At 45.2% G+C, this 23747-nt stretch overlaps 1 protein-coding gene across 2 annotated transcripts in view; it reads right to left on the reverse strand.

Moving 5' to 3' along the window:
- LOC102434047 (dedicator of cytokinesis protein 2-like) overlaps positions 1-23747 on the reverse strand; it is a 26861-nt gene continuing 3114 nt past the window's right edge. For both annotated transcript variants that reach the window (XM_014447169.2, XM_023746051.1), the window contains 9 exons: positions 22509-22549; positions 21321-21376; positions 20756-20852; positions 17660-17808; positions 10682-10817; positions 9138-9292; positions 1794-1892; positions 151-223; positions 1-54 (listed from right to left, as the gene is read on the reverse strand). In XM_014447169.2, the coding sequence (XP_014302655.2) occupies positions 1856-1892; positions 9138-9292; positions 10682-10817; positions 17660-17808; positions 20756-20852; positions 21321-21376; positions 22509-22517 (639 nt within the window). In that variant the 5' untranslated portion in view covers positions 22518-22549 and the 3' untranslated portion in view covers positions 1-54; positions 151-223; positions 1794-1855. The remainder of the gene's footprint in view (positions 55-150; positions 224-1793; positions 1893-9137; positions 9293-10681; positions 10818-17659; positions 17809-20755; positions 20853-21320; positions 21377-22508; positions 22550-23747) is intronic.

The following is a 23747-nucleotide window of genomic DNA, read 5'->3' on the forward strand; positions in this document are numbered from 1 at the left end:
TCTTCATCAGCTTCACGTAGGACATGGCGAAGTTCTTTTCTCCTTTATCTTTAGCTGGAAGTAGCATTGTGAGGTCAGGAAAGAGGAGGACACATGGGCCACCCGGCTATCCCCCTCCTCTCGCCCCAGATGCCACTTGGTTGTACTCACATTCCAGGGATGACTGATGTCGAAACATGAATCGCAGATGGATCCTCTGCATGCCTTCGATGGGGACAGCCACCTCCGCAGGCAGAAACCAGAGCTCAGGAGACCATGCGTTACACGCCACTCCCCCACCCCTCAAAGCAGCCTGGCCATTTACTGGAGGGCCCTGCACGCTGATTTATTACCACCCACCCATCAAGCCTGATGAACTGTAAATAAATTACATAAGGACTAGCTATGAAGAGAAAATAAAGTACCAAATGTAATCCATTTGGCAAATTGCAATCCCAGTCAATGAAAAGAGATCTGTAAATTATAGTAAGGGGAAATGAATCTCCCAAATTGATATAAAAGTCACATAACTTCAGCCCAGGGTTTGATGTGCTGCAGACTGCACACCACACACTTTCCTGGCTCACCACAGGAGTTCGGGCAATGGCAGCAGGGCTTAGCAAATTAGCAATAGTCGTTAGGGGGCGTGCTTGAGGACCCCCATTTATGAAAATTAATAAAAATGCTGGAATCCAATAACATTTGAGTAAATCTCCCACAAAGCCTACAGCTCTCTCTGTAATGTGCAATTCAGGCCTCGGCAGAGAAGCTCAGCGAGCTGTGAGAAACCATTTTGGTGTTTAAAAAGGGGCACGTTTACATTGTATAGAAGACCATTAAAACCCAAACAGATGCATACTTGGGGCGCTTTCCATTCCAGAAAATTAACATGGAGCCTGCAGAGGTCCCCATTTGGGTGTTTCAGACAGAACACAAGACCTGAGGGCCTCATGAGCAGCTGCAGTCCACTCCATTCTCTCCTGCACGCTGAGTGGTTACTATAAGCTACAATCATGTGAGGAGGCCCTGGCTGTGTTCGTGTAAGTCCCTTCTTTGGACTGTGGCCCCCATGGGGCGGCGCCTAGTTTTGTTTACAAGGACCAACAAGGAGGTATAACTGGGGTGCAAATGAACACAGAGAAGAGGACACCCCCTGCCCTGGTTCAATAGCTTCTGGTTCAATAGCTTGTGACCCCAAAGCTGGGCAGGTCATCATTTTTAAGAAACTGAGCATTTTTAAGAAAGTTGTTAAGGACCTCAGGGTCTGCATATACCTCTGAAACTTGAGTCATGTGAACATCTGAGTTTGGGTTCAGAGCACAGGGGAAGTCAAACCTGCTGCTCCTTACAGGCAGAGCTATTTGAAGCTGGGACCAGGCTTCCCTGTTCCCTGAATGAATTCCCAACTCTTCCTCCAGTGCCTGGCTTTCCCTTCTGCTTAGTGTGACCATCTAGGAATGTGAATATCTGTGATTAATGCCGCTTCCCTCTGAGGTCCCTCCAGCAGGTTATCCTTCAGGTGTTAAGTGGCCTTGTGTAGCCTCACAAGCTCTGTCACTCCTCACTGCTGATGTCAGGACACAGCTTGGTGGGCTGGGTACCACCCACGAGAGGACCATCTGACAACTGCACGGTGGCCAGGCCCTCGGCCAGTGGAGAGAGAGCAAGAGAGCCAGAGTGCTCACCCACGGGCCCGCCATTTCCACAGCCCGGTGCGCCACCGACACCTGTGGGATATTGCTCCAGATCCCAGGGAGGTGCCTCTGAGCCCCAGATATGTATTAGCTGCTATTATTATAATGTATTATTATTACCTTGACTGTTTCCATCCACCGTGGCTGTTTGACTTGATAGTACACTATGGACCAATATTCATTCATAGGCTTGTCCCCTGCTCCCACGCAGATTGCATTCTGACAGAAGAGGGGGAAAACAGAGAGAGAGAGAATTCTACAGAACTGCCCTTTTCTGGGCTTGGGTAATTTTGGTCCCAAGGCCGAGGCTGGCCTTAGGACCTGGGAAAACCCTGCTTCTCCCAGCCCTCCTACCAGGTACCCACATGGCCTTCTACATTATAGATGTATATGCATGTCCCCAGACCCGAGGTGACAGATGCTTAACTGCAGAAATCCTATTACTTGCATTCTGGAGACCGCAGGAGCGCGCCAGGGCGGACGCAGAGGCCCTACTGCAATGGTGACTGGTCCCAGAGTCCCTGCTCCCTGCCAGTCTGATTAATCCTATTGTTTCCTGAGTCTGACTGTGCACAAAGTTTACAAACAGGCTCCCATCAGTCAGGCAGTTGCTGTGCTGATGGATTTCTGATGCTATCACACCAAAGTGCCCGAGGGACCTGGGAAGGGGGAGGGAGGAGCTCAGGCTTCAGACAGACAGGGGCATAGGGGGCTGAGGCAGCCCATGGTTAGGAAGCATCTTCCAGGAACCAGGCCCCTCCTGAGCTCTGGGTTATGGGAATAAGTCAGATATTAAAGCTGGCATGAGGGTTCTGTTCAATGGAGGGATCATTAGATGGGCGGACATGTCACTAAGCAATGCAATGTGATGACAGACACATGTATTTGCACAGAGAAGAGGCATTTGAGTTCCAGCTGAGGACTCAGGAAGGATCTTGAAGGAAATTCCTAGGCTCTGAGCAGAAATGCACAAGGATGTTCTGAGCAGAGTGAGGGCAGAGCAAGCATACCTGTGTAGGCTGTTTATTCCTTGCCATAAAGTCACCCTCCAAGTAACAGGGATTACCTATCCTTTTTTTTTTAAATTCTCACTCAAGGATATCATTGATCTTTAGAGAGAGAGTAGAAGGGAGGGAGGAGGAGGAGAGAGAGAAACATAGATGTGAGAGAGAACATCAACTAGTTTCCTCCTGCACATGCCCCAACCGCGGCTCGGGACCGAACCTGCAACCGAGGTACGTGCCCTTAACCAGAATAAAACCTGAGCCAAACCAACAAGGGCAACAGGAATTACCTCTTTATGGAGTATACCAACCCCTGATCTCTCTCTCTGTTCATTCTAGTTATTTGACCACCAAACAGATCTGAGCCAGGATCACCCAGAAGGGCTTAAGTGGGGTTCTTATACAAGAGCAGCAGATTTTAACCTCCAGTCTATAGAGACTCAGGGATGTGAGGATTGGGTTTGCAGCTCCAAACCCCCAAATTGCAAAACTGTGTGCTCTGGGCATTTGTATCGTCTGAGAGTCCAGGCCTCTCACCAGATTCTACCAGATTCTCCAATAAGCCCGCCTCCCAGGACTCCTCCCAGGACTGAATGGCCCAGCTGGCCGCGTGTGGGCCCAGAATCCCGCCCCTCTTGTGTGTGCAGAGCGCCCACTTTACTTCTGAGCCACAGGGAAAGGAGGAGCTCAGTTTAATACTGACGGGTCGTACTTGCAGCCAAACTGAGTCTATTTCAAAGTAAGGATACAGTGCCCTTTCAAACTGATCTCTAAAAACAAAAACAAGAGCCTAGTAGGTTTGGCTCCATGGATAGAGTGTCAGCCCGAGGACAGAAGGATCCTGGGTTCAGTTCTGATCAAGGGCACATACCTTGGTTGCAGGCTCGATCCCAGGCCTTGGTCAGGGCAAAAGCTGAAGGCAACCAATCAATGTGTCTCTGTCACGTCAATGTTCTCTCTGTGTGTCTCTCCCCCTCCCTTCCACTCTCTCTAAAATCCTCAGGTGAGGATTAACAATACATAAATAATGAATAAATAATGAATAAATAAATAAATAAATAAGTAATCATCATAAGGAGAACCAGAGAACTGGAAATAAAGAAAGACACTCACAGGGAGGAAGCCTTTCAGAAATTCTCGGGCAATAAATTCTCGGGGCAATAAACTAAAAACATGCTTCTGAGCTTTTTCTAACCCTTCAAAGAGTGCATTTTGTCTAGCATTGTGCTAAGTCCTTTCCACACCTGACCTCACTTATCATGATTACCATCATTATCCCCATTTCACAACTGAATAAACTGAGGCCCTGAGAGGTTAAGTCACTTGCCCACAAGTAGCAGAGCTGGACTACATCTCAGACCCTCTACTCTTTGCCTAGTGTTCCTTCTAGAACAACCTAGATGCTTTCCAGCCACCCAAGATTTATATTTGGTGACATTTATGGGCTTAGAGTTTCTGTGGCTCCAGTGAATTCCATCTAGCTCATAAAATCTAAAGATACACATCTATCTCTGGTGAAAGTAGAATTGCTGTATGGCAGGCAACGGAATCCCACAAAACTGTCCTGATGATGAAAAAAAACATTTTTTAAAATTTTATGTATTGGTGTTTTTTTTTTTTAGAGAGAGAGGAAGAGAGAGAGAGAGAGAGAGAGAGAGAGAGAGAGAGAGAGAGAGTTGTACTACTTACTTCTACTTACTTATACATTCATTGGTTGTGTCCTGACCGGGATCTGAGCTACCCAGCCAGTGCCTCAGATGATGAAAAATCTTGACTAAGGTGGAGAAAAGTCTCAGTATTATTCTGAGAAAGGCCTAAGACCCTCAACCCTTCAGAGATAAATTGGACATTGCCAAATGTGTCTAGAGAGCATCGTGATTGGGACTGAGCCTTGTTTTAGGGAAAATATAGATTTGTGTATGTCTCAAGTAAGCAATTTTCCCCATTGCCTACCCCCGGAACCCCAGTTAACAGTCAGGAGGCTCTGCTGACACCGTCAGCTGAGCACATCTGAGCAGGAATCAGGAAACTGGAGGCTTTAAGGCTGAGTTGGCCTTGGCAGGCACACTTCAGCAGGAGGGACCTCAGGCTCATAACACAGGCCCTATCTACTTTGCAGGAATCACCTGAGGAACAAATGTCACCATGATGGGAACTCGCCAGAAAGTGTGCCACACCTATGAGGCCACCTCACGGGAGATGCCTATGAGCATCCACCAGGCGGGAGTCAAGCCTGGAGATCGCTCTACCTTTCCAGGAAAGATGGCCAACAGTAATGAACACCTATTATGTAGATTACCTCACTTGATAGTCACAAGAATAAGGTGCCACAGCTGGCCTCATTTGCAGGCAGAGAATCTTCGGTACAGAGAGATCATGTAACTTGTTCAAGGTCATCCTGCTACTCTGAGCTGAGCTGGGCTTTGAGCCTGGCTATCTGGCCCAGAAGGCATAGTCTTAACCATGACACCACACTGCCCCCCACGCCCTACCTCCCACCTTAAGCTGGTCAGAAGAGCAGAGGTTTCTCAACCTGGCATCTGAGCCTTTTTTTAATTCTCTTTAGACTTGCTCAGGCATCCACATTGGATTGCCCACTTGAACACCCTTGATTCATGCCCAGGCTTCACCCTGTAGTAGGTCTGCCTTCTCTTAATGTTTCCTTCCTGTTACCAAGTACTGCATACCAGGTACCTTACACCTACCATTTTGTTTACCTGAAATCTGACGAGAAGGATTATTATTCCTCTTTATAGACAAATAAACCTGCCCAAATCACACAGCTGATAGGAGAGGCTTGGATCTGAACCCTGAATGTTTGAGCCCAGAGCTCACCTCATTAGCTTCTCTCCTATGACCCTTTCTGAGCAAGGTCGTTGAGACCCAAAGTGAGCCAATGACCAATATACCCCACTGTCCTCTGGCCCCGCTCCGCCAAGGCCTGGTGCCCCTGGAGCAGAGGAGAAGTCGGTATCCCTAAAGGGCCCGTTCCCACAGGAGCCCACCAGCGTCAGACAGGAGTGTTTGAGTGAGCCGCCTGGACTTCATTAGGCAGTCATATTGATTTCTGCAAAGAGAGAAAGGCAAGCCTCCACAGGCTTCCTTAGCAATTTTCAATAGTCAGTCAACTGAACTCCCCCATAACTTCCCTAGTAGATGAAACTGCAAATTATCACCACGACCCACAGCTGCCTCTCCACCTCAGCCCCAGCATGCGTGCTCCCGTATTCATCTGTGAGAAATGCGTCTATGCCGCCTGGTGGGGTATGACTTGAAAAGGTAGCAGAGATAAAAGCAAGAATGGTTCAGAAACAAGGTAAGACACCTGCTTTTCTGTTAACGCTTCTTCTAATTTGCCATTTGGAGCATTGGCGGCAAGGGTATCAATGGTTTAAAAACTGAAGCCGAGGTTAAAAAGTTCCCCAACAGGTAGCTGGGTAAAAATAACTTCAAAGCAGTGGTCTGTACATTCGGGGAAATGCAAATTCCCTTTCAGATAAAACCCTCTACTCTTCCTTTATGTTCTTTCGGCAACATGTCTCTCACTTATTTTATTTTTCAGAAAAGTTTCAGAATCAAAAAAAGAAAATGAGTTAAATGCCTGTATTTTGCTCAATTAAATATTAATTAACAGAGCCAGTCTTTATGAACAAAATGCAATTGTGGGGATTTCCTTAAAGTTAAAATAGATTTTGATAGAATTGGTTACTAGCCTCATGTTAAAATGAGAAATGACTTGGGTAATTTTTTAGATGGATAGACGTCACAGTGAAGTGTTTAAGAGGGCCAGAAACCTGGAATCAAAACCCCCCTCTGCCTCATACTCACCTCATGACCTTGGGAGAGCTGTTTAGCTTCCCACTCTGTAAAGATGGGGTAATGATGGCAATGCATCATGCTTACCGGGGTACCTGGCACGTTGCAATGGCTCTGTAATGCTAGTTACTCTTAGGTGGAGGAAGGCAAGATCTGCCTGAGCTCAGGCCCCAGGCAGAGCAGATGACTTATCGACACTCACACCACATCCCACTGTGCTATCTGATCACCTACTGCGGCCTGAGAGGAGCATTTGCCCATGCTGCCACTTCCGCTGAGAGCAATTTTATTTCAGCTAAGTGTTCCGAAAGAGAAATTGAGACACAAGACCCTCCCACACACCGGACACAGCTGCTGACAACCTTAGAGGAAATGTAAGTAAATAGATGTAAACACACATGACAAATATTGTAGAGGACATATGCTGTCTAAATATTTATAGCAATGTCTTTGCATTCTTGCATACACTCGGCCAGCCCTCTGGAGACCAAGTTACTAATGAGGCTTTCCACCAGCATCTGGCTGAGCGCTGGGAATTTAGAGCAAGTGCTGGGTTGTCTGTGTTGAGCGCATCCTGAGTCTCCACCAGCCTAAGGCTCTGTATTGATCTTTTTTCTTTTTTGCCATGAATTTGCCTGAATAAACCAGCTCATGTTTCAATGAGAACAACATTTTAACTGCAAAGGCTAACCTATGGAGTGAGGCCAAGCAAAAAGAAAAAGAAAAAAGAAGAACTAGCAGTCATGAAAGGAGAGGAACAGGCATTGAAGAGCTGCTTTGGTGTAAAGAAATAACAACACCAGGTCTTATTATGGGCTACTGTGCTAACCGAGCTCTAAGGTGTAGGTCACATTACTCAACACCATCCCGAAGGCAGTTGGCATTTAGAGAGCAGAATCAGGGGTGGGAAATGCAAATCTTTACTAGCAGAGGCCCCCAAGGGGGCCTTGTCACCCAGAGCGACAGCAGGGGTCCTTACAGACAACGTTTTGCGTCTCTGCATGCTCAGAGGCATCTCTCAGGCACGCCCCAGCAAGCACATCATCGCTGTGACACATCAGGAACAGGGCTGCCATCTCGCTGATCCATTGCCTCTCTCCCCAGAACAGGTTCAGGCCATCCATCCCTTGGCCAGCAGGCCAGGCACCCTTGCCAATTCAGTCATGACGAGTCCTCATGTTTTCTAAGAGGCAGGGAGGGTCCTGTTAGTGCTTTCAGGATCTTGTCACGGGTGCCTTGGGAGCAACGGACAGGAGCAGCAAGGAGACTGCCACACAGACCCTTCCAAGGCAGGTTCTCAGGGAGCAGGAAGACGTGTTTGCAGTGTCTACTGAGGCCTAGCCAGGTGAACTGGGCTGGCTCTCTAATATTAGGGATTTGGTTTGCTATAAAGAATAACTTTGCACCATAAATGACACCCTGGTGAAAACCATTCAGGTATCTGATGTTACTCCTAGGGAAAAGTGCCTTGGTGACAGGCTAAATTGGGGACCCCCTTGCCTTTGGAGCCAGATGGACCCAGGTAGAAATCCCAGCTCTGCCACTTATAAAGACATGTGACTTTGGGAAAGTCATGTGGCTTCCTTGAGCCTCATTTCTCACCCAAGTGGCACAGAGTAATGAAATTGAATGAGATCATGTACAGGCCTCAGCTCAGCCTTCTGAGATGGACAGTCCCCTCTATGTTTCACAAGTGTCTCCAAGAGAGCCATCATTTTCTAAAGCCCCACATTCACCAGCCCTGCACTCATTTCATTGTCATGGCATCAAAGCTAGAAAGACATCATTTTCTCCATAAAAGCAGATCATGCTCCAGCTCTATTCTAATGCATAAACCAGGACCTCCAATATAGGACCATGTGTTGGCCCTAATCCTATTGGGGGCCATAGTCAGTGGTCACCTGGGAGGAAGTATGGTCTGAGCCAGAAGCAGAGGCCAGGGGGACAGAAGTGAGGGCCAAAGTCTTTCCCTGGAGATTCCCAAAGTGCTTTTCCCTCCTTGAGCTGAGGCACCTAGAACTTCCCTCATTTCCTTCATTCTCAAGAACAGTTCATTAAAGTAGTAATAATCACAGCCACTCCCTTTTGGAGCCCGGGTAGCGTTTGCCAGCCCTGGGCTTCATGTGATTTTTTTTCTCATAAAAGCTTGAAAAAAATGACCCTGTGAGGTTGGCATTCACATTGTGCATATGGAAAACCCAGAGTGAAGAAAAAGTAATAACCTGCCCAAGGTTGAGAAAGAATAAGTGGGGATGTCAGGATGTAAACCCAGAGCTCATACTCTTTCTTAGGCCACTGCTGCTAAGGAGGATAGAGAGTTTGCACCATTCATTCTCAATTCCCATTTTAAAGTAGTTCTTCTATTCTATCCAATGCTACCTCTCTGAATCTTGTTATTTCTGGTTGTCTTCCAGAAATCAGAACTATTTACAAACCATAACCCAACTCTGGAAAAAAAATGGTGGTAAGAAATACTTCCACCTGACTTCTATGCCCTAAAAAAAAAAAAAGTTATTTCATATTCTTCTCAGTTATGTGGGTGGGAATTTCTGCACAAGTGCTTATGGAAAGAAAAGATGCTCTGTGGTCCGCCAACTCCAGCCTTCCACATGCAGAGAAGTCAGGCAACACTGACCACACCTACCTTATGACGGCTTGCTTGTTGGGGTCATACAGAGACATGAAGAGCTCAGAGTCTTCCCCAATTCTGCACACAAAATTTCTCACAAAGACATAGAGGCTGTGGGTAGGGGATGAGGAGATCCGGGAAGACAATCCATAATCTGGCTGATCTTTTGACTGAGAGGTGAGAGGAAGAAAGAGAAAATTAGCCCAGAACCACTCAGAACACAGAAAGATGGTCCAGGATATTGAGAATCACGTAGGTTTTGAGCCCGAAAATTTCAGCAGTATTTTCAGCTCTACAACCCAAAGTTTCTGCAACCTGAGCCAAAGTCACTTGCCTACACTCTACACTGCCTTGATTTTAACCTCTCTTGGCTTTGATTTTCCCATCTTGGTTTCCCACCACTGACTGACCCAGCCTTCCTCATGAAATTAGTGTCATAAAAGCACAAACTGTAAAAGAAAAAAATTGCTTAAAGAAACTTCATCAAACTAAAAACATTTGCTTATGAAATGACACATTTAAGAAAATCAAAAGCCAGGCCTAATAGACTGGGTGGAAACATATTTGCAAAATGTATATCTGATAAAGATTTGAAAAGCAAATTAGAAATTCCTAGGGCTTGGAGATGTAGAAGGGGATGGACTATAAAGGAACTCAAAGAAACATTTAGGGTAATGCAACCACTCTATATTTTGATTGTGGTAGAGTTTACCCAACACTATGTATTAATAAGATTCATTAGACTAGTTTAAATAAGTTAATTTTTATTGTGTGAAAATTCTATCTCAATAAATCTAAAAATAAGGTTGCTTTCAAATACTGTGGTTAAAATCATTTTTAATTATGAATCAGATGTTAACCTTGAAAAGATTGCTTTCTTGACATCTTTGTTGGCTTCCTACCACACTTGAAATAACATCTTAGCCCTTTGCATGACTCCTCAGGTCCTATAAGACCTGGCTCCTGTTACTGGCTTCTCCAAGGCATTGCCTACACTCTCACACTACTCATCATACTCCATCCATACTGGTCTTTCTACTTCTCAAACATTCAGAACTCAGTCCTACCTCAGGGCCTTTGCACTTGCTCTTCTCTCTGCATAGAACACTTTGTCCTTAGCTCTTCCCAGGCCTGATCCTTCGCATTATTCAAGTGTCATCTCAGATGTCACTGCTGAGAGAGCCTTTCTTCATGGTACCTTTTGAAATAGCTCCTGGTTCACTGATTCACATAACCCTAGTTTATTGCCTTTTAGAAACTTACTATCACCTGTAATTAATTGTTCCATTTGTTTATTTACTTTTTTACTGCCTTTCTTCTTTTCTCCTCTCTGGGCTATAAAGTTCTATGAGAACAGGAAATTTGCTGGCATTAAACTTCCTATGGGATGGATACAGAATGAATTACAGATCCCAGTACAAAACCACAGTAAAATGTGTGTGGTTACTGATCATCTCTGTCCATAGGGAAAATAGTCTGGTTAATTAGCCTATTATTTTAAGTTTATGATGTACTGAATGCCTGCCCATCTTGGTCAAAGCCTGTTTCACAAAGCTCACCATTTCTTCCTTGATACGCTCTGTGATTTTTTCAGTTGCTTCCTGGTGTGCATGGAAGAAGCTGAAGACGCTGGTGTTATCAGGCTCCACGATATTTCCATCTTCATCTCGGACAATCAGATCAAGCTCAAGGATTCTGAAAAGCAAAATGGGAGGGGAGGATAAATCACAAGAGGCTGAAGCCTTTGGGACATCGGCGAGGAGTTTCTACCAGAAAGTTCACCTGATTTCTAGGATCATAGACTCCCACAGAACAGCTCTATACCCACAGCCTTGTGCATAGCTGGGAGTCACACTGATGCAGCACAGCCTCCTTAGGAGGGACTGTGGCATGTGTATTAATGTATATTTCCTGAGATATTGAACTTAGAGAAACACCTTACACTGAAATGAGGATGTGTGTTGCAGCATTATTTGCATTAAAAAAGTGTTGAAGAAAAGTGTCTATAAAAAGGTAATGGCCATGGGATGCAAGGATGGTATAATATTCACAAATCAATAAACATGTGATACATCACATAAACAAATCGAGAGGTAAAAACCACATAATCATATCAATAGATGCAGAAAAAGCATTTGACAAAATGCAACACTCTTTCCTGATAAAACTCTCAGCAAAGTGGGAATAGAGGGATCATACCTCAACATAATAAAAGCCATATATGACAAACCTACAGCCAACATCATACTCAATGGGCAAAAACTAACACCATTTCCCCTAAGAACAGGAACAAGACAGGAATACCTGCTTTCACCACTCCTGTTTGACACAGTACTAGAAGTGCTAGCCATAGAGATCACACAAGAAAAAGAAATAAAAGGCATCCAAATTGGAAAAGAAGAAGTAAAACTGTCATTATTCGATATTGTACATAGAAAACCCTAAAGACTCCATAAAAAAACTACTAGATTTAATAAATGAATTTGGCAATGTAGCAGGATACAAAATTCACACCCAGAAATCTAAGGCTTTTTTATACACCAACAATGAACTCACAGAAAGAAAAACAAACAAACAAACAAAAACAATCCCATTTACCATTGCAACAAAAAAATTAAGATATCTAGGAATAAACTTAACTAAGGAGGTAAAACACCTGAACTCGGAAAACTACAGGATGTTGAAAAAAGAGATAGAGGGAGACATAAACAAATGGAAGAATATACCATGTTCATGGATTGGTAGAATCAACATCAGTAAAATGTCCATCCTATCCAAAGCAATCTATAGATTCAATGCACTCCCCATTAAAATACCAACAGCATGTTTCACAGGCCTAGAACAAACTTTCCAAAAATTCATATGGGGACAAAAAAAAAAGACTCTGAGTAGCCGCAGCAATCCTGAGAAAGAAGAACAAAGTTGGAAGGATCACAGTACCAGACATCAAGCTATACCGCAAGCCACTGTTCTCAAAACTGCCTGGTACTGGCATAAGAACAGACATAGGAAAATGGAACAGAACAGAGAACCCAGAAATCGACCCAAGCCATATGTGTAATTAATATTTGACAAAGGAGGCAAGAGCATACAATGGAGTCAAGATAGTTTCTTCATTAAATGGTGTTCAGAAAATTGGACAGATTCATGCAAAACAATGAAACTATAACACCAACTTACACCATACACAAAAATAAATTCAAAATGGATAAAGGATTTAAACTCAAGATGGGAAACCATAAAAATCTTAGAAGACTCCATAGACAGCAAAATAGCAGACATATGTGGTAGCAATATCTTTACCGATACAGCTCCTAGGACAATGGAAACTAAGGAGAAATAAACAAATGGGACTACATCAAAATAAAAAGCTTCTCACAGCAAAAGAAACCATCAACAAAACAACAAGAAAGCCCACTGCATGGGAAAATATATTTGCCAATGTTATCTCCGATAGGTTTAATCTCCAAAATTTACAGGGAACTCATACAACTTAACAAAAGGAAGATAAACAATCCAATCAAAAAATGGGCAAAGGACCTAAATAGACACTTTTCGAAAGAGGACATACAGAAGGCCAAGAGACATATGAAAACATGCTCAAAGTCACTAATCATCTGAGAGATGCAAATCAAAAAATCCCAAGAAAACAAAAACATCAATTAGAAAGGATATATGCACCCCTATGTTCACAGCAGCACAGTTTACAACAGCTAAGATTTGGAAACAGCCTAAGTGCCCATCAGCAGATGAGTGGATCAGAAAACTGTGGCAAATTACATGTACACAATGGAATTCTAAGCTGCTGTAAAAAAGAAGGAATTCTTACCATTTGTAACAGCATGGATGGAACTAGAGAGCATTATGCTAAGCGAAATAAGCCAGTCAGAGAAAGCTAAATATCACATGATCTCACTCATATGTGGAATATAGTGAACAACATAAACTGATGAACAAAAATAGAACCAGAGACATAGAAGCATTGAACAGACTGTACAACCTGAGGGAAGGCGGGGGGTGAGGAGGTAAGAGATCAACCAAAGGACATGGGACTTGTATGCATGCATATGAGCAAAATCAATGGACACAGACAGTGGGGGGGGGTGAGGACTTGTGCTTGTGGGAGGGGAGATGGGGGAGAGGTCAATGGGGGGCGGGGAAGGAGACTCATGTAATACTTTAAACCAGTGGTTCTCAACCTTGGCTGCACATTAGAATAACTGGGAATCTTTTTAAAATCCTGATTTCTGGGCCTCTCATCCTCCAGAAATTCTGTTTCTTTGTTATGGGGTGGGGCCACAACATTAGTAACAAAGAAACAGAATTTCTGGAGGATGAAGCCCAGAAATCAGGATTTTAAAAAGATTCCCAGGTGATTCTAATGTGCAGCCAAGGTTGAGAACCACTGCTTTAAACAATAAATAATTTTTAAAAAACTATGGTACATCTACACAATGGAATACTATGCTGCTATAAAAAAGAGAGAACTCTTTACCATTCGCAACAGCATGGATGGGCCTGGAGAACATTATGGTAAGGTTTGCAGAGGCCTAATTTGAAGGTGCTTTTGCACTTTATGATGAGATGGAGGGCCTCAGTTGTCCCTAGGGGAAGTAGGCTGATGGAGATTCTGAGAAGGCCAATAGTGGTCCTGCTTAGGCACCACTACTGGGTACCAGATTGGGGAAGGAGAGCAAAGACAAATGAAGGAGACTAAACTTTCATCTATTATTTGAGAATCGGATTGAGAGGCACGTCTCTCATCTCAGCCAAATGCAAACAGAAGGGAGCCAAGGTTCACCCGTTTGTCCACATTCATTAGGAAATTAACTTCCCACTAGATATGACTCATAATATTGGGCAGCCACGGTGCAGAACGGGCCGTGCTCAGGGGGAACAAATGCATTCAGCTAATGCCGAGCAGAGGCTCACATGGCCTCGGAAAAGATGGAGCCTCGCCCATACATAATTTAATGCCAAGATCTCTCTAGCTCTTTCTCTTCAAAATTTATCAAAGTGGATTCAGTTCTAACATGTATGAATAAAACATCCTTCCAGGTGCAGCTACCCTGGGTGTCGGAGGGGTCATTTGAGGATTCCTCCCTCACTCTTTGGACACAGAGAGCCAATCCATTGCCAGTCTCACTTGAAGCTGGGAGCTTTAGTAGTCCAGGGGCGGGACTGCTGCGATTGCCACGACTCAGGATCAGAAGGGCTGCCCCTCACAGGACAGCAGACGATTTGTTTTGGAGAACTGACCATTTTGACATTTTCTGTTAGGAGGTGGCCCCAGTGCTCTCTTCTGTTCAAGAAAGTGAACCCAAGATGAAGGTGAGGGAAGAAGCCCCCACTGTATGCATTTTTCTAAAAATAAAAAAAATTAAGATAAAGAAAACAGAAATGGCTCCTTCTGTGGTTTCCCATTGCCCCCTGGACAAATGCAAACTTCTCCACTTGGCTCTCAGGCCCTCAAGGTTCTGGTCCACAGCTCTCCTTGCATTCATTCTCTCTCTTCTCTCTCTCTCCTGCATTCATTCATATTCTTTCTCTCTCTCTCTCTCTCTCTCTCTCTCTCTCTGCAATTCTCTCTCCCTGTCTTCTGCAATTCTTCTTCACTGAATAATTCCTACTAGTCTTGCCTCCCACCCCTGCCTCCTCCCACCTTCTCACTCATGCTTCCTCCTCTCTCTCTTCTCTCTCTTCTCTCAGATGTCTGTTTCTCTTTCTCTCTCTTCTCTCTCTTCTCTCTTCTCTCTCTCCTCTCTCTCTCTTCTCTTCTCTTCTCTTCTCTTCTCTTCTCTAATCAAGCATCCGGAGGCAGTAGAATGCAGTGGGAATCAAGCATCCTGGTTCAAATGCCAGTGCACTTTGGGCGGGCAAAATGACCTAATCATCTGAGAAATGGGGACCTGTCCTGACACTTAAATGAGTTAATACATGGAAAGTGCTTAAAACTGCTGGCTTTTTGTTGTTGTGAAATACAGTGGGGCCTTGACTTACAAGTGTCCCGACTAACGAGTTTTTCGAGATATGAGCCATCTCTCGGCCGATTTTTGCTTTGAGTTGCGAGCTAAAATTCGAGTTACGAGCCAGCTTCAGATACCCCACCACTAGTTGGCGCAGCGAATGTCACAGTGAATGCCACAACATCAGCCCATCATCACGTGTCTCACTCGTTCACTTTATGATTTGACATACGAGTAATTTGAGTTACGAGCTCCATCACGGAACAAATTAAACTTGTAAGTCAAGGCCCCACTGTATGTATAAAGGATGCATTTTATAAATGTCCTTGGGGCCACTCTGGTGCTCAACAAAATTGTCTCAATGCAGGAATGGAGTGAGTTGGGGAGGAAATGGGCTGATTTTGGTCACTCTGTGAGCACTCAGCACCCGGTCATGCTTCCCTGACCTCACAGCCACACTCTAGCCAGAGTCCAGCCTTCTGACTCTCAGGAAGCCACTTGCTGCACCCCAGATCAGAGCTCTGAGTCGGTATTAATCCAAGGTGCACAATTCTCTCTCACTTTCAGCTGAAGTCATCGGGGAAGGGAGGCGAGAAGCAAGGGGCCCCTCAGCCCAGGGCCTCAGTCTCTGAGGGTATCTCTCACTTCCCCAAAGGGAACTGCATGAAACTAAAAGCACAGGGCTGGGTGGGCCATGCCGCAGAGGCAGGCTGATGGAGGGAGGGCCTGTTCTCTCCTCTTTCTTCCATTACCATCACTCATGCGTTCCTTCAGTGAAGACTCACTGAGCACCTACTGTGTGCAGACCCTGTCCCTGGCACACAGCCATGAGTTAGACAGTTGCTGTCTTGGAGGAGCTTCCAGCACAGCGGGAGAGACAGGCCAGAAGGGAGGCAACTACTGTGCAGGAGGCCCAGGGTCTGCAAGAGCCCCTAACCCAGGAAAGGCTTCCCATGAGCCGGACCACTCCTTCCACCCTTGGTCCTTTTTCTCAGGAGCCTCCAGGAGGACACAACAACTGAAGGTCACAGATGCCATGGCTGTAAAGCAGCAAAACTCCCTCAATTCCCACACTCCCAGCTGTGGCTGTGCTCAGATGCCACCGCACCAATGGCGGCGGCAGTTGCGCGGCAAACCTGTCGTCCTGTCACTCTGGGGCCCTGTGCATTATAAGCAGATTTGGACACGCTTGGCAGCTGCCAGCCAAGGCACCGGCAGAAGGCCTGGGCTCCTGGGATGGACAGCAGCTGTAAGTTGGACCCATTGGCTTTCCTCTTTGGATCTCCTCCCAAGTGCATATGACAAAAGCAAGAAAGCCTGGCTGCTAGGAAATGGTCTTATTCTCATTGCATCAGCTCTTTCTACTTCCTCCTCAGGGAAGTTCCAGACTTGTGGCCCACTTTGCAGTCTGGGTATTTAAAGAAGTGGGCACTCTGACCCACTTCTTTTAACTTTCAAAATTCAGCTTGGAGTCACCTCCACCAGAAGCCTTCCTTGACTCCCTTCTGCAATCAACTTAAGAACATCTTTTTCCTAAGCCATCAAACTGACAACAATACATATCAATAGTTTCCCTGGAGTTCAGTCCTAATTAGGCTGTGGTCCTGTAGTGGACAGAAACTTTCATTTCTATGGCCTCCACACGTAGCAGGAAATCCGTCCAATCATAAGTGCTCAACACTCATTTGTTGTTAGGATGAATAAACAAATGAGTAAGGCATTTGGAGGGGAGGGAGGCCTTTACAGCTCTCAAATGCTCTCCAAGTCACATAGTGGTGAGGCCCATGGACTCTGGAGCCAGGCAGCCTGGAACTAAATGCTGGTTCTTCCACTTACTACATGTGTGACTGCAAATCAATGATTTAACCTCTTTAAGAGCCTCAGTTTCTTCATCTGAAAAAAATGAGGACACTACAATTGCATACCCCATAGAGTTGTTATAAGAATTAAATGAGACAGTGCATGCAGAGCACTTAGCATGCCTGGTGCATAATAAGCCCAGATTAAATGTTAGTTAAAATATTATTACCACTATTATTATTACCAGTAGGTTTCCCTGCCTCAAAAAATTGTTTCATGTTCTCCTTAACTTCACAACATTCAAACTCCAATCAATCTCTGCTATTCCCTTTGGAGGAAATGCTTTTGTAACTGTGCATGAGTTAGCTGACAGTATGGGGCTTAGATAATTTAGGATGGGGAAGGACGTTAAATCTCACACTGGGATTTAAGGACCAGTTTTGTAAATGCAGGAATAAAATGACAACTAAGCCAAAAGTGAGCCAGCATGACTGCGCTCCCCAGCCCCTCGGAAGTAGGTTAAATGAGTGTCCTAAATCTCTCAGCTGGGTAATAACTACTGCATAAGCAAGCCTGCTCTCCGCTTGCCTGTGCTGGGTCCCAGGGGGGTGATGACAAAGGCACACAAGCACAACCTTGGTAACAGCCTCTTCCCAAATAGAAAGTGGCCAACTGGTATCTAAAAATGAAACCAAGCTTCTGGGGAGGGAGGGAGGGAAGAAGTGGGTGGGTAGGGGGAGAAAGCATCTTTTCAGAGGGAAGAGCTTTTACTTGTTGCCATAGTCGATTTTGGACGTGACTTTCTGCTTCAGTTCCTTCAGCTCGTCCTTGGGCAGCGTTCCTGAGAGGAGCTGGGACCGCCACTCCATCAGGTCGTACATCATGGCCTGCACCTGGAGGAAGCGCTCCTTTTTGCTGGCCTAGGAGACAGGAAACAATCCCAGTCACCTGTGCAGGAGGTACCCTTTCCCAGCTACAAAAGGATTGGGTGGTGGTCTTAGTCACTGACATATACCCCCTCTGTCCCCTGGCCACGAGGGTTTCCCAAAAGCAAAGGTAATAATCCCAAATCACTTCTCAATTAAAGAAAGGATGATTTCTGACTTATCCCAAAAGATGCTTGGGCAGGAACACCATGAGCAGCTGCTGTGAAGGGGAGCAGATTTTGCTACCCCAAAATATGTCTCTTTGACATGAGGACTATTTCAAGCTAAAGGCAATCAAAAGCCAACAGATTCAGGAAACGCTCTTTACCACCCCCTCAAATGCCTAAATTTACACTGGAAGGAGGGCCTGTACCAGGAAGAGAGCTCTCACCATACATACCTTTGTACCTAAGCAACTTATCTGCAGAACAGGGCAACCTTTGTTTTCCAAAGCTCTCCTCTGCCTTCCTGTGAATGACCTTCCTCCACTTTGTATTCCCAGACCCCTCCCCTGTCCTGAGCTCAGGATGTTCTGGAAGCCTCCGTCACCTGGCTGCCTTTTGAGTCTCAAACCTTTGGGTCTCCCATAAGTATGACATGAAATTTGTTTTTTTCTCTCCTATTAAGCTGTCTTATATAAATTTAATTAGTAGGCCACCCAAAGAACCAAGAAGAGAAGATGAGAAACTTTCCCCAGCCCTAGAGCTCGGGCCCCTTGAAGGCTGGGAACTAGGGCCATTTCTCTGGTGATAAAGGCCCATTTCTAGGACAGTGTTTCCCCAAGTGTGACATGCATACAACCTGTGGGATACAATATGGCTTTTAATGGAACAAAGACACCACGCCAAATATTATGGGCCTCTACGGTGATTCTCCTCCTGTCCTGTTCAAGCGAAGGAGAAAGTTGCAGCTTCGTCTCTAACCTCTCTCTCACATTGGTTAATTTCTGTTTTTTTAACAAAGAGAGAGGGAAGGTCTGTGGCTCAAAGCTTTTGGCAGGTACTAAAGCAAGCATTTAATAACATTGTTTTCAATGTTATTTATTTGAATGATGTTCTAATGGTGCCAAGTACTTTTAGCTTTCCATTTGGGAAAGCATGTGTGGTATAATGAAATAGAGTTTTGGTCTTTGTCCCAGGTCTTGGCACAGCTCATAAGATACTTAGCATTCCCTGGGTGATAGATAGGAGTGTCTTTTCTTATTCATAATGAGCTCCTTTCGACCAAGCCTGAGTTTAGGCTAATGACATGACACTTGGTAGTGCCCCTAGATAACCTCTGGATGGGGGCTGGATGCCATAGGAACCAGCCATGTGGTTAGAGAGTTGGAATTTTAAGCTTCCCTCTCACCTCCCCACTCCCAACCTCCAGGGAGCTGAGAGGGGCTAGAAACTGAGCTCAATCACTAATGGTCAATGATATAATCCATCATGACTATGTAATGAGACTTTGATCAAAACCCTCCATAACAGGGTTCAAGGAACTCCCCAGATGGTGAACAAATTAGATTTGCTTCAATATAGGGATGGGGGCACACCGGGGGAAGGCGTAGCAACTCTGTGCCCACTCCCACCCCAGTGCCTTTCCTGGGCATCTCTTCCATGTGGCTGTGGCTGTTCCTGCCTTGTATCCTTTCTAATAAAACAGTAACCATGAATACAGCTCTTTCCAGAGCTCTCTGAGTAGAGCCCGAGGTGGGGTTGGGGAGGAATCATGAGAACCCCCGAATGGGGACGCAGGACTTGTGACTGGCATCTGAAGTGACAAATCTTGCAGGGTTGAGCCCTTAAATCTATGGCGTCTGACACTAACTCTGGGTAGTCAGTGTTACATTGAATTGAATCGTAGGGCATCCAATTGGTGTCGGAGAATCAGAAAATGCTAGAATGAGATAGCTTGCTATACAGTTCCTTATGCGAATCATTTCAGTTTACTAAAAAGGGAGCCAGTTTAGGTATTAAGTACATGTTACATAGATGGTGTGGAAATAAGGCAAGACTCACGAAGGCGATACTGGAATATTGGAAGTTTAAGGAGCTGTTTACTAGGGTCAAGGGCACGATGGACTTGCTGTCAAGGATTTCTCCAGGGGAAACACGAAGCATCCCTGGTGCATGTGTAAGAGATGTTTTCCAAAGGGTAGTGGAGATGAATAATGATCCACGTGAGCCTCAAGTCTACTGTCGGTCCCCCATACTTTCCTAACAACTGTCGGGGAACTTACGGAACTGGAGGTATCGAAGACCATAAATTATGAAATATCCACGTGGGAGTCAACATTTATGACTGTAAAAGTAAGTCTGCAAACCATGTGTGTACGGCAGCAGCTGTGCAGGTGCTGTAACAAATATGCGTGGAGCCGTGGTTGACATTTTCACTCGCAGCTTAATGGTTTTCTTAGCTAATTGCTTTCATTAGAACTTCAGAAACATCAAAGGAGGACTTCAAATTAGATTCGATTCAGTACAGGGAGAACAGATGCAAAATGCGCTCTTTGTTTTTCCAGGGTCAGAGTTTCCTCATAGATCTGAGGACAGCAGCCACTAGTTAATTAACATACGAGAACAGTGTTTCTGAAGGTGTTGTAAGCAGACCAGGAAATCAAAATCCCCTGAGTTTATTACAACGGCAGAGCCCCACTGAAGTAAGCTTTAGATCGTAAGAGCTCTCAAGGTGATTCTTTAAGACACTCAAGTTTGAAAATGTTTGCATTCGTTTATAAAAGGATCACGCCAGACCCCCATTTATTATGACTCCATCACTAACTGGCTGTGTGGCCTTGAGAAAGTCACCGAACCCCTCTGGGCCTTGATGTCCTCGTACACTGTGTCCTACTATATCAGTAAAGCCCCCTTGCCCTGTTCAAGGCTAAATTCCACATTTCAACCAAACAAAGACTGCAAGGAGCGCCCATCCCTGGGGACGGGGCTTGGAGTCTCACCACGTAGAGCTGTTTCCAGATGCTGCCCCATTCCCAAAGCGTCGTTGTCACTTCTTGTGCCAGAGGAATTTCTGCAGGAATGATGTTCTCAATATTTCTATTTAAGGCAGGAGAGAAAGCGGTGTGAAATTGGGACCCAGGTGCTAACAAGACAAAATGCTGGCCAATTTGCATGAAGCTGCAGTTGCTGAGAGGGTCCTTGCTGTGAATTTGCTGTCCCCTCCAACAGCCACACCAATTACATTATGCAAATGCAAGAGGCTTCTCTTTTAATGTCCTCCTTCACTGGGGTGGGCCCTTCAAGCTCATTATTCACGGTTAATTTAGTTAGTACAGTCCAAAGGCAGTTGCCAATGAAAAGTCTGATTCTCAAACTTACTGATACCCACTCAGAATCAGACCTGAGCAGGAATCAATTTGGATTAGATGAGGGAAAGGAGCCACACAAATAAACACAGGCACGAAAAAGACGGATCACATCCACCAAGTCATGCTTTCAAAGAAGACAGGACAGAGACACCCCATAAGCCACCGAAGGCCAAGCCTAGTGAAGAATGGCAAGTACCTTCTTTTTTCAATGGTCACTTCCTTGATGTGGATAAAGGACTTAGGAAAAATGCCCTGTTGGAAATAAGATAAGATAACATAGCTTAATATACATAACGAAACATCAAGTACAATAGAATGACACATCCCCACAGAAATAACTGAGCCCAGGACCTCATGGCTTTTACAAAAGCCACTACTGGAAAAACTCTCAAACTTTAAAGGAATAACCCCAGCATCCACAGAGCAAGGGCTGGATTCTAAATCCACCCATTTAGGTCCAGGTCTCCTCCAGTTCTCCGTCAGTTCTTCTAGATCCCACAGTAGCGCTAGATTTCAAAGGATGCTCCAGCCCCAGGTGACACATGGACGCTCAGCGTTATCACATGGGCAAGAGAGGGGTGCTTGAAGGACTCACTCTAAGAGAGACAAGACACTCTGCCTGGCCCCTCTGTGCCCAGTCCCCCTGCACAGTCATGAGCAGTTGGAAGGTCAGGTCCTGAGCAAGCGTCTCCCTGGCTGCAAGTGGACTCGTTTGATTTGAGGTCCTTTTCTCCCTGGTTTTATTTGATTGCTCTTTAGAGAGCAAAGTAGGCTCATGCCTCCCAACACACCACTGTCAGGGAGGAAGGAAGAAGCATCTATTGTTATTTCCTTCCTCCAAAAGCTTGGCTCAATTAATAATAACAGTTTGTCAATTACTCGGAAATTCCTTCCTAAATTCAACCAATAGGCACAGTAGGGGCATCTGCCACTGCACTAGACACTGTGAGAGGTGTGTAGAGGAGCAAAGCAGGCACCCGCTCTCGTGGAGACGAATACGGTGTAATGTGAGGCTGGAACAAGGAAACTCGCCAGCCCTGTCTCTTCTCTGTCATGGCGATACAGAGGTGAGGAAATTATGAATGCCCGAAGCACTCTACAGGAAAGCAGTAGATCAATTTCAAATAAAAAATGCACAGTACCATGGGGATCAAGGAAGGGAGAAATCAGATATGACTGGCATATTGGGAAAAGTTTCAGGGAGGAGAGGGCTCTGCAGGTTGGCCTTGAAGAATGAGTGAAAGGGGAAGTTGAGGCTCCTGAGTACCAAGTTGTAGAGGTGGGAAAGCACAGGACACAAGGAGGGAGGGGTGGAACCTGTTTGCTAAGGAATGGCAGGTAAAGATACCCAGTATTGTCCCAAATCAGAACAAATTCATCTTACCTGTAACATTTTGTGCTTTAGGAGGTATCCCCTATACCAGTCTGCAAAGAGAAAACAAAGAAACAGGTCTCTCATCTATTCTCACAAGTCTATTGCTGGTATTTTTGTTGGTGTGTGTGTGTGTGTGTGTGTGTGTGTGTGTGTGTGTGTGTGTTTGTTTTTAACTAGCAAAGAAACTCCTGCAATCTCTTAGATACAAATCAAGTCGGGAAGCCCCTGGGCTTCAACCAGCTGTTCGTTGCCAAGATCTCCATCTCCAAAAAACATCTACAAATACAGGAATGTCACATAAAAGCAAGTCTCCTCCTTCTTTTGAAAAAAACAGGAGGTTCCAGCAGAGATGGCCAGCGCCCTCCCATGGCCACAGCTGGCTGGTGGGGAGGAGCAGCTGGTCTCTGAGAAAGAGCAGGTGCCTCCAGCTCACTGGCAGCCACCCAGCCCCTCCCTTATCTCCATCACCTGCTGGGTGCCGTGTCCATGTGCATGTTTCAGCCTCGGCCTCAAGGACATGCAAAGGCTAAGGGAGTTTGGCAAACATCCTAAAATAATATCCCAGTTCTAACAGCAGCAAATGACATCTAACTATGATCTGCAAAAGTTAGTCATTACAAAACAGGCAAGTTCAGAGATGGGTAAAAAGATGTTTAAAAGATTCTTCTTTTTGCAGGAATATCAAATGATACAATTAACACAAATCCAAGTTGCACCCAGGCCTCAGACAAAATGAACCTCGGTGTAGCAAGTACTGATGACTGTGATGAGCCCACTGGCCTTTGAAATGAGTCAAGCACAGCCAAGTAGTGGCGTTTGTCATCCCCGTAAATGTAACGTGTCTGTCGGGAGCCTCATTAGCAAACGCTCATTCCCAGGCTGACAGATTGTAGCTGAAATATGTTCTCCACAGACTGAAGAGCAGGTCCCAGAACAAACAACTTACAATGCAAAGTCACCCCTCCCGTCATGACACAGTTTGAGGGGCAGGGCTTAAAGAAAGTTCCAAAGCCACTGGGACCCACAGTGGCTCCTATTTTGAGAGGAAGAAAGAGAGAAAAAGGATAAAAGGAAAGCAGAAAAAAAGGAATAGAGGTTGGAGAGAAAGATTCTCAGGTTTGGAATTAAGTACCATTCTAAGCACTCTTTGAGTATGAAGCCTTTTAATCTTCATAACAACCATATGAGATAGGAACTGTAATAATCACCCCATTTTGCAGGAGAGTGGTCTACCTGAGGCACAGAGAA

This window comes from Myotis lucifugus, unplaced genomic scaffold, assembly GCF_000147115.1.
Source record: "Myotis lucifugus unplaced genomic scaffold, Myoluc2.0 scaffold_623, whole genome shotgun sequence".
NCBI classification, from domain to species: Eukaryota; Metazoa; Chordata; class Mammalia; order Chiroptera; family Vespertilionidae; genus Myotis; species Myotis lucifugus.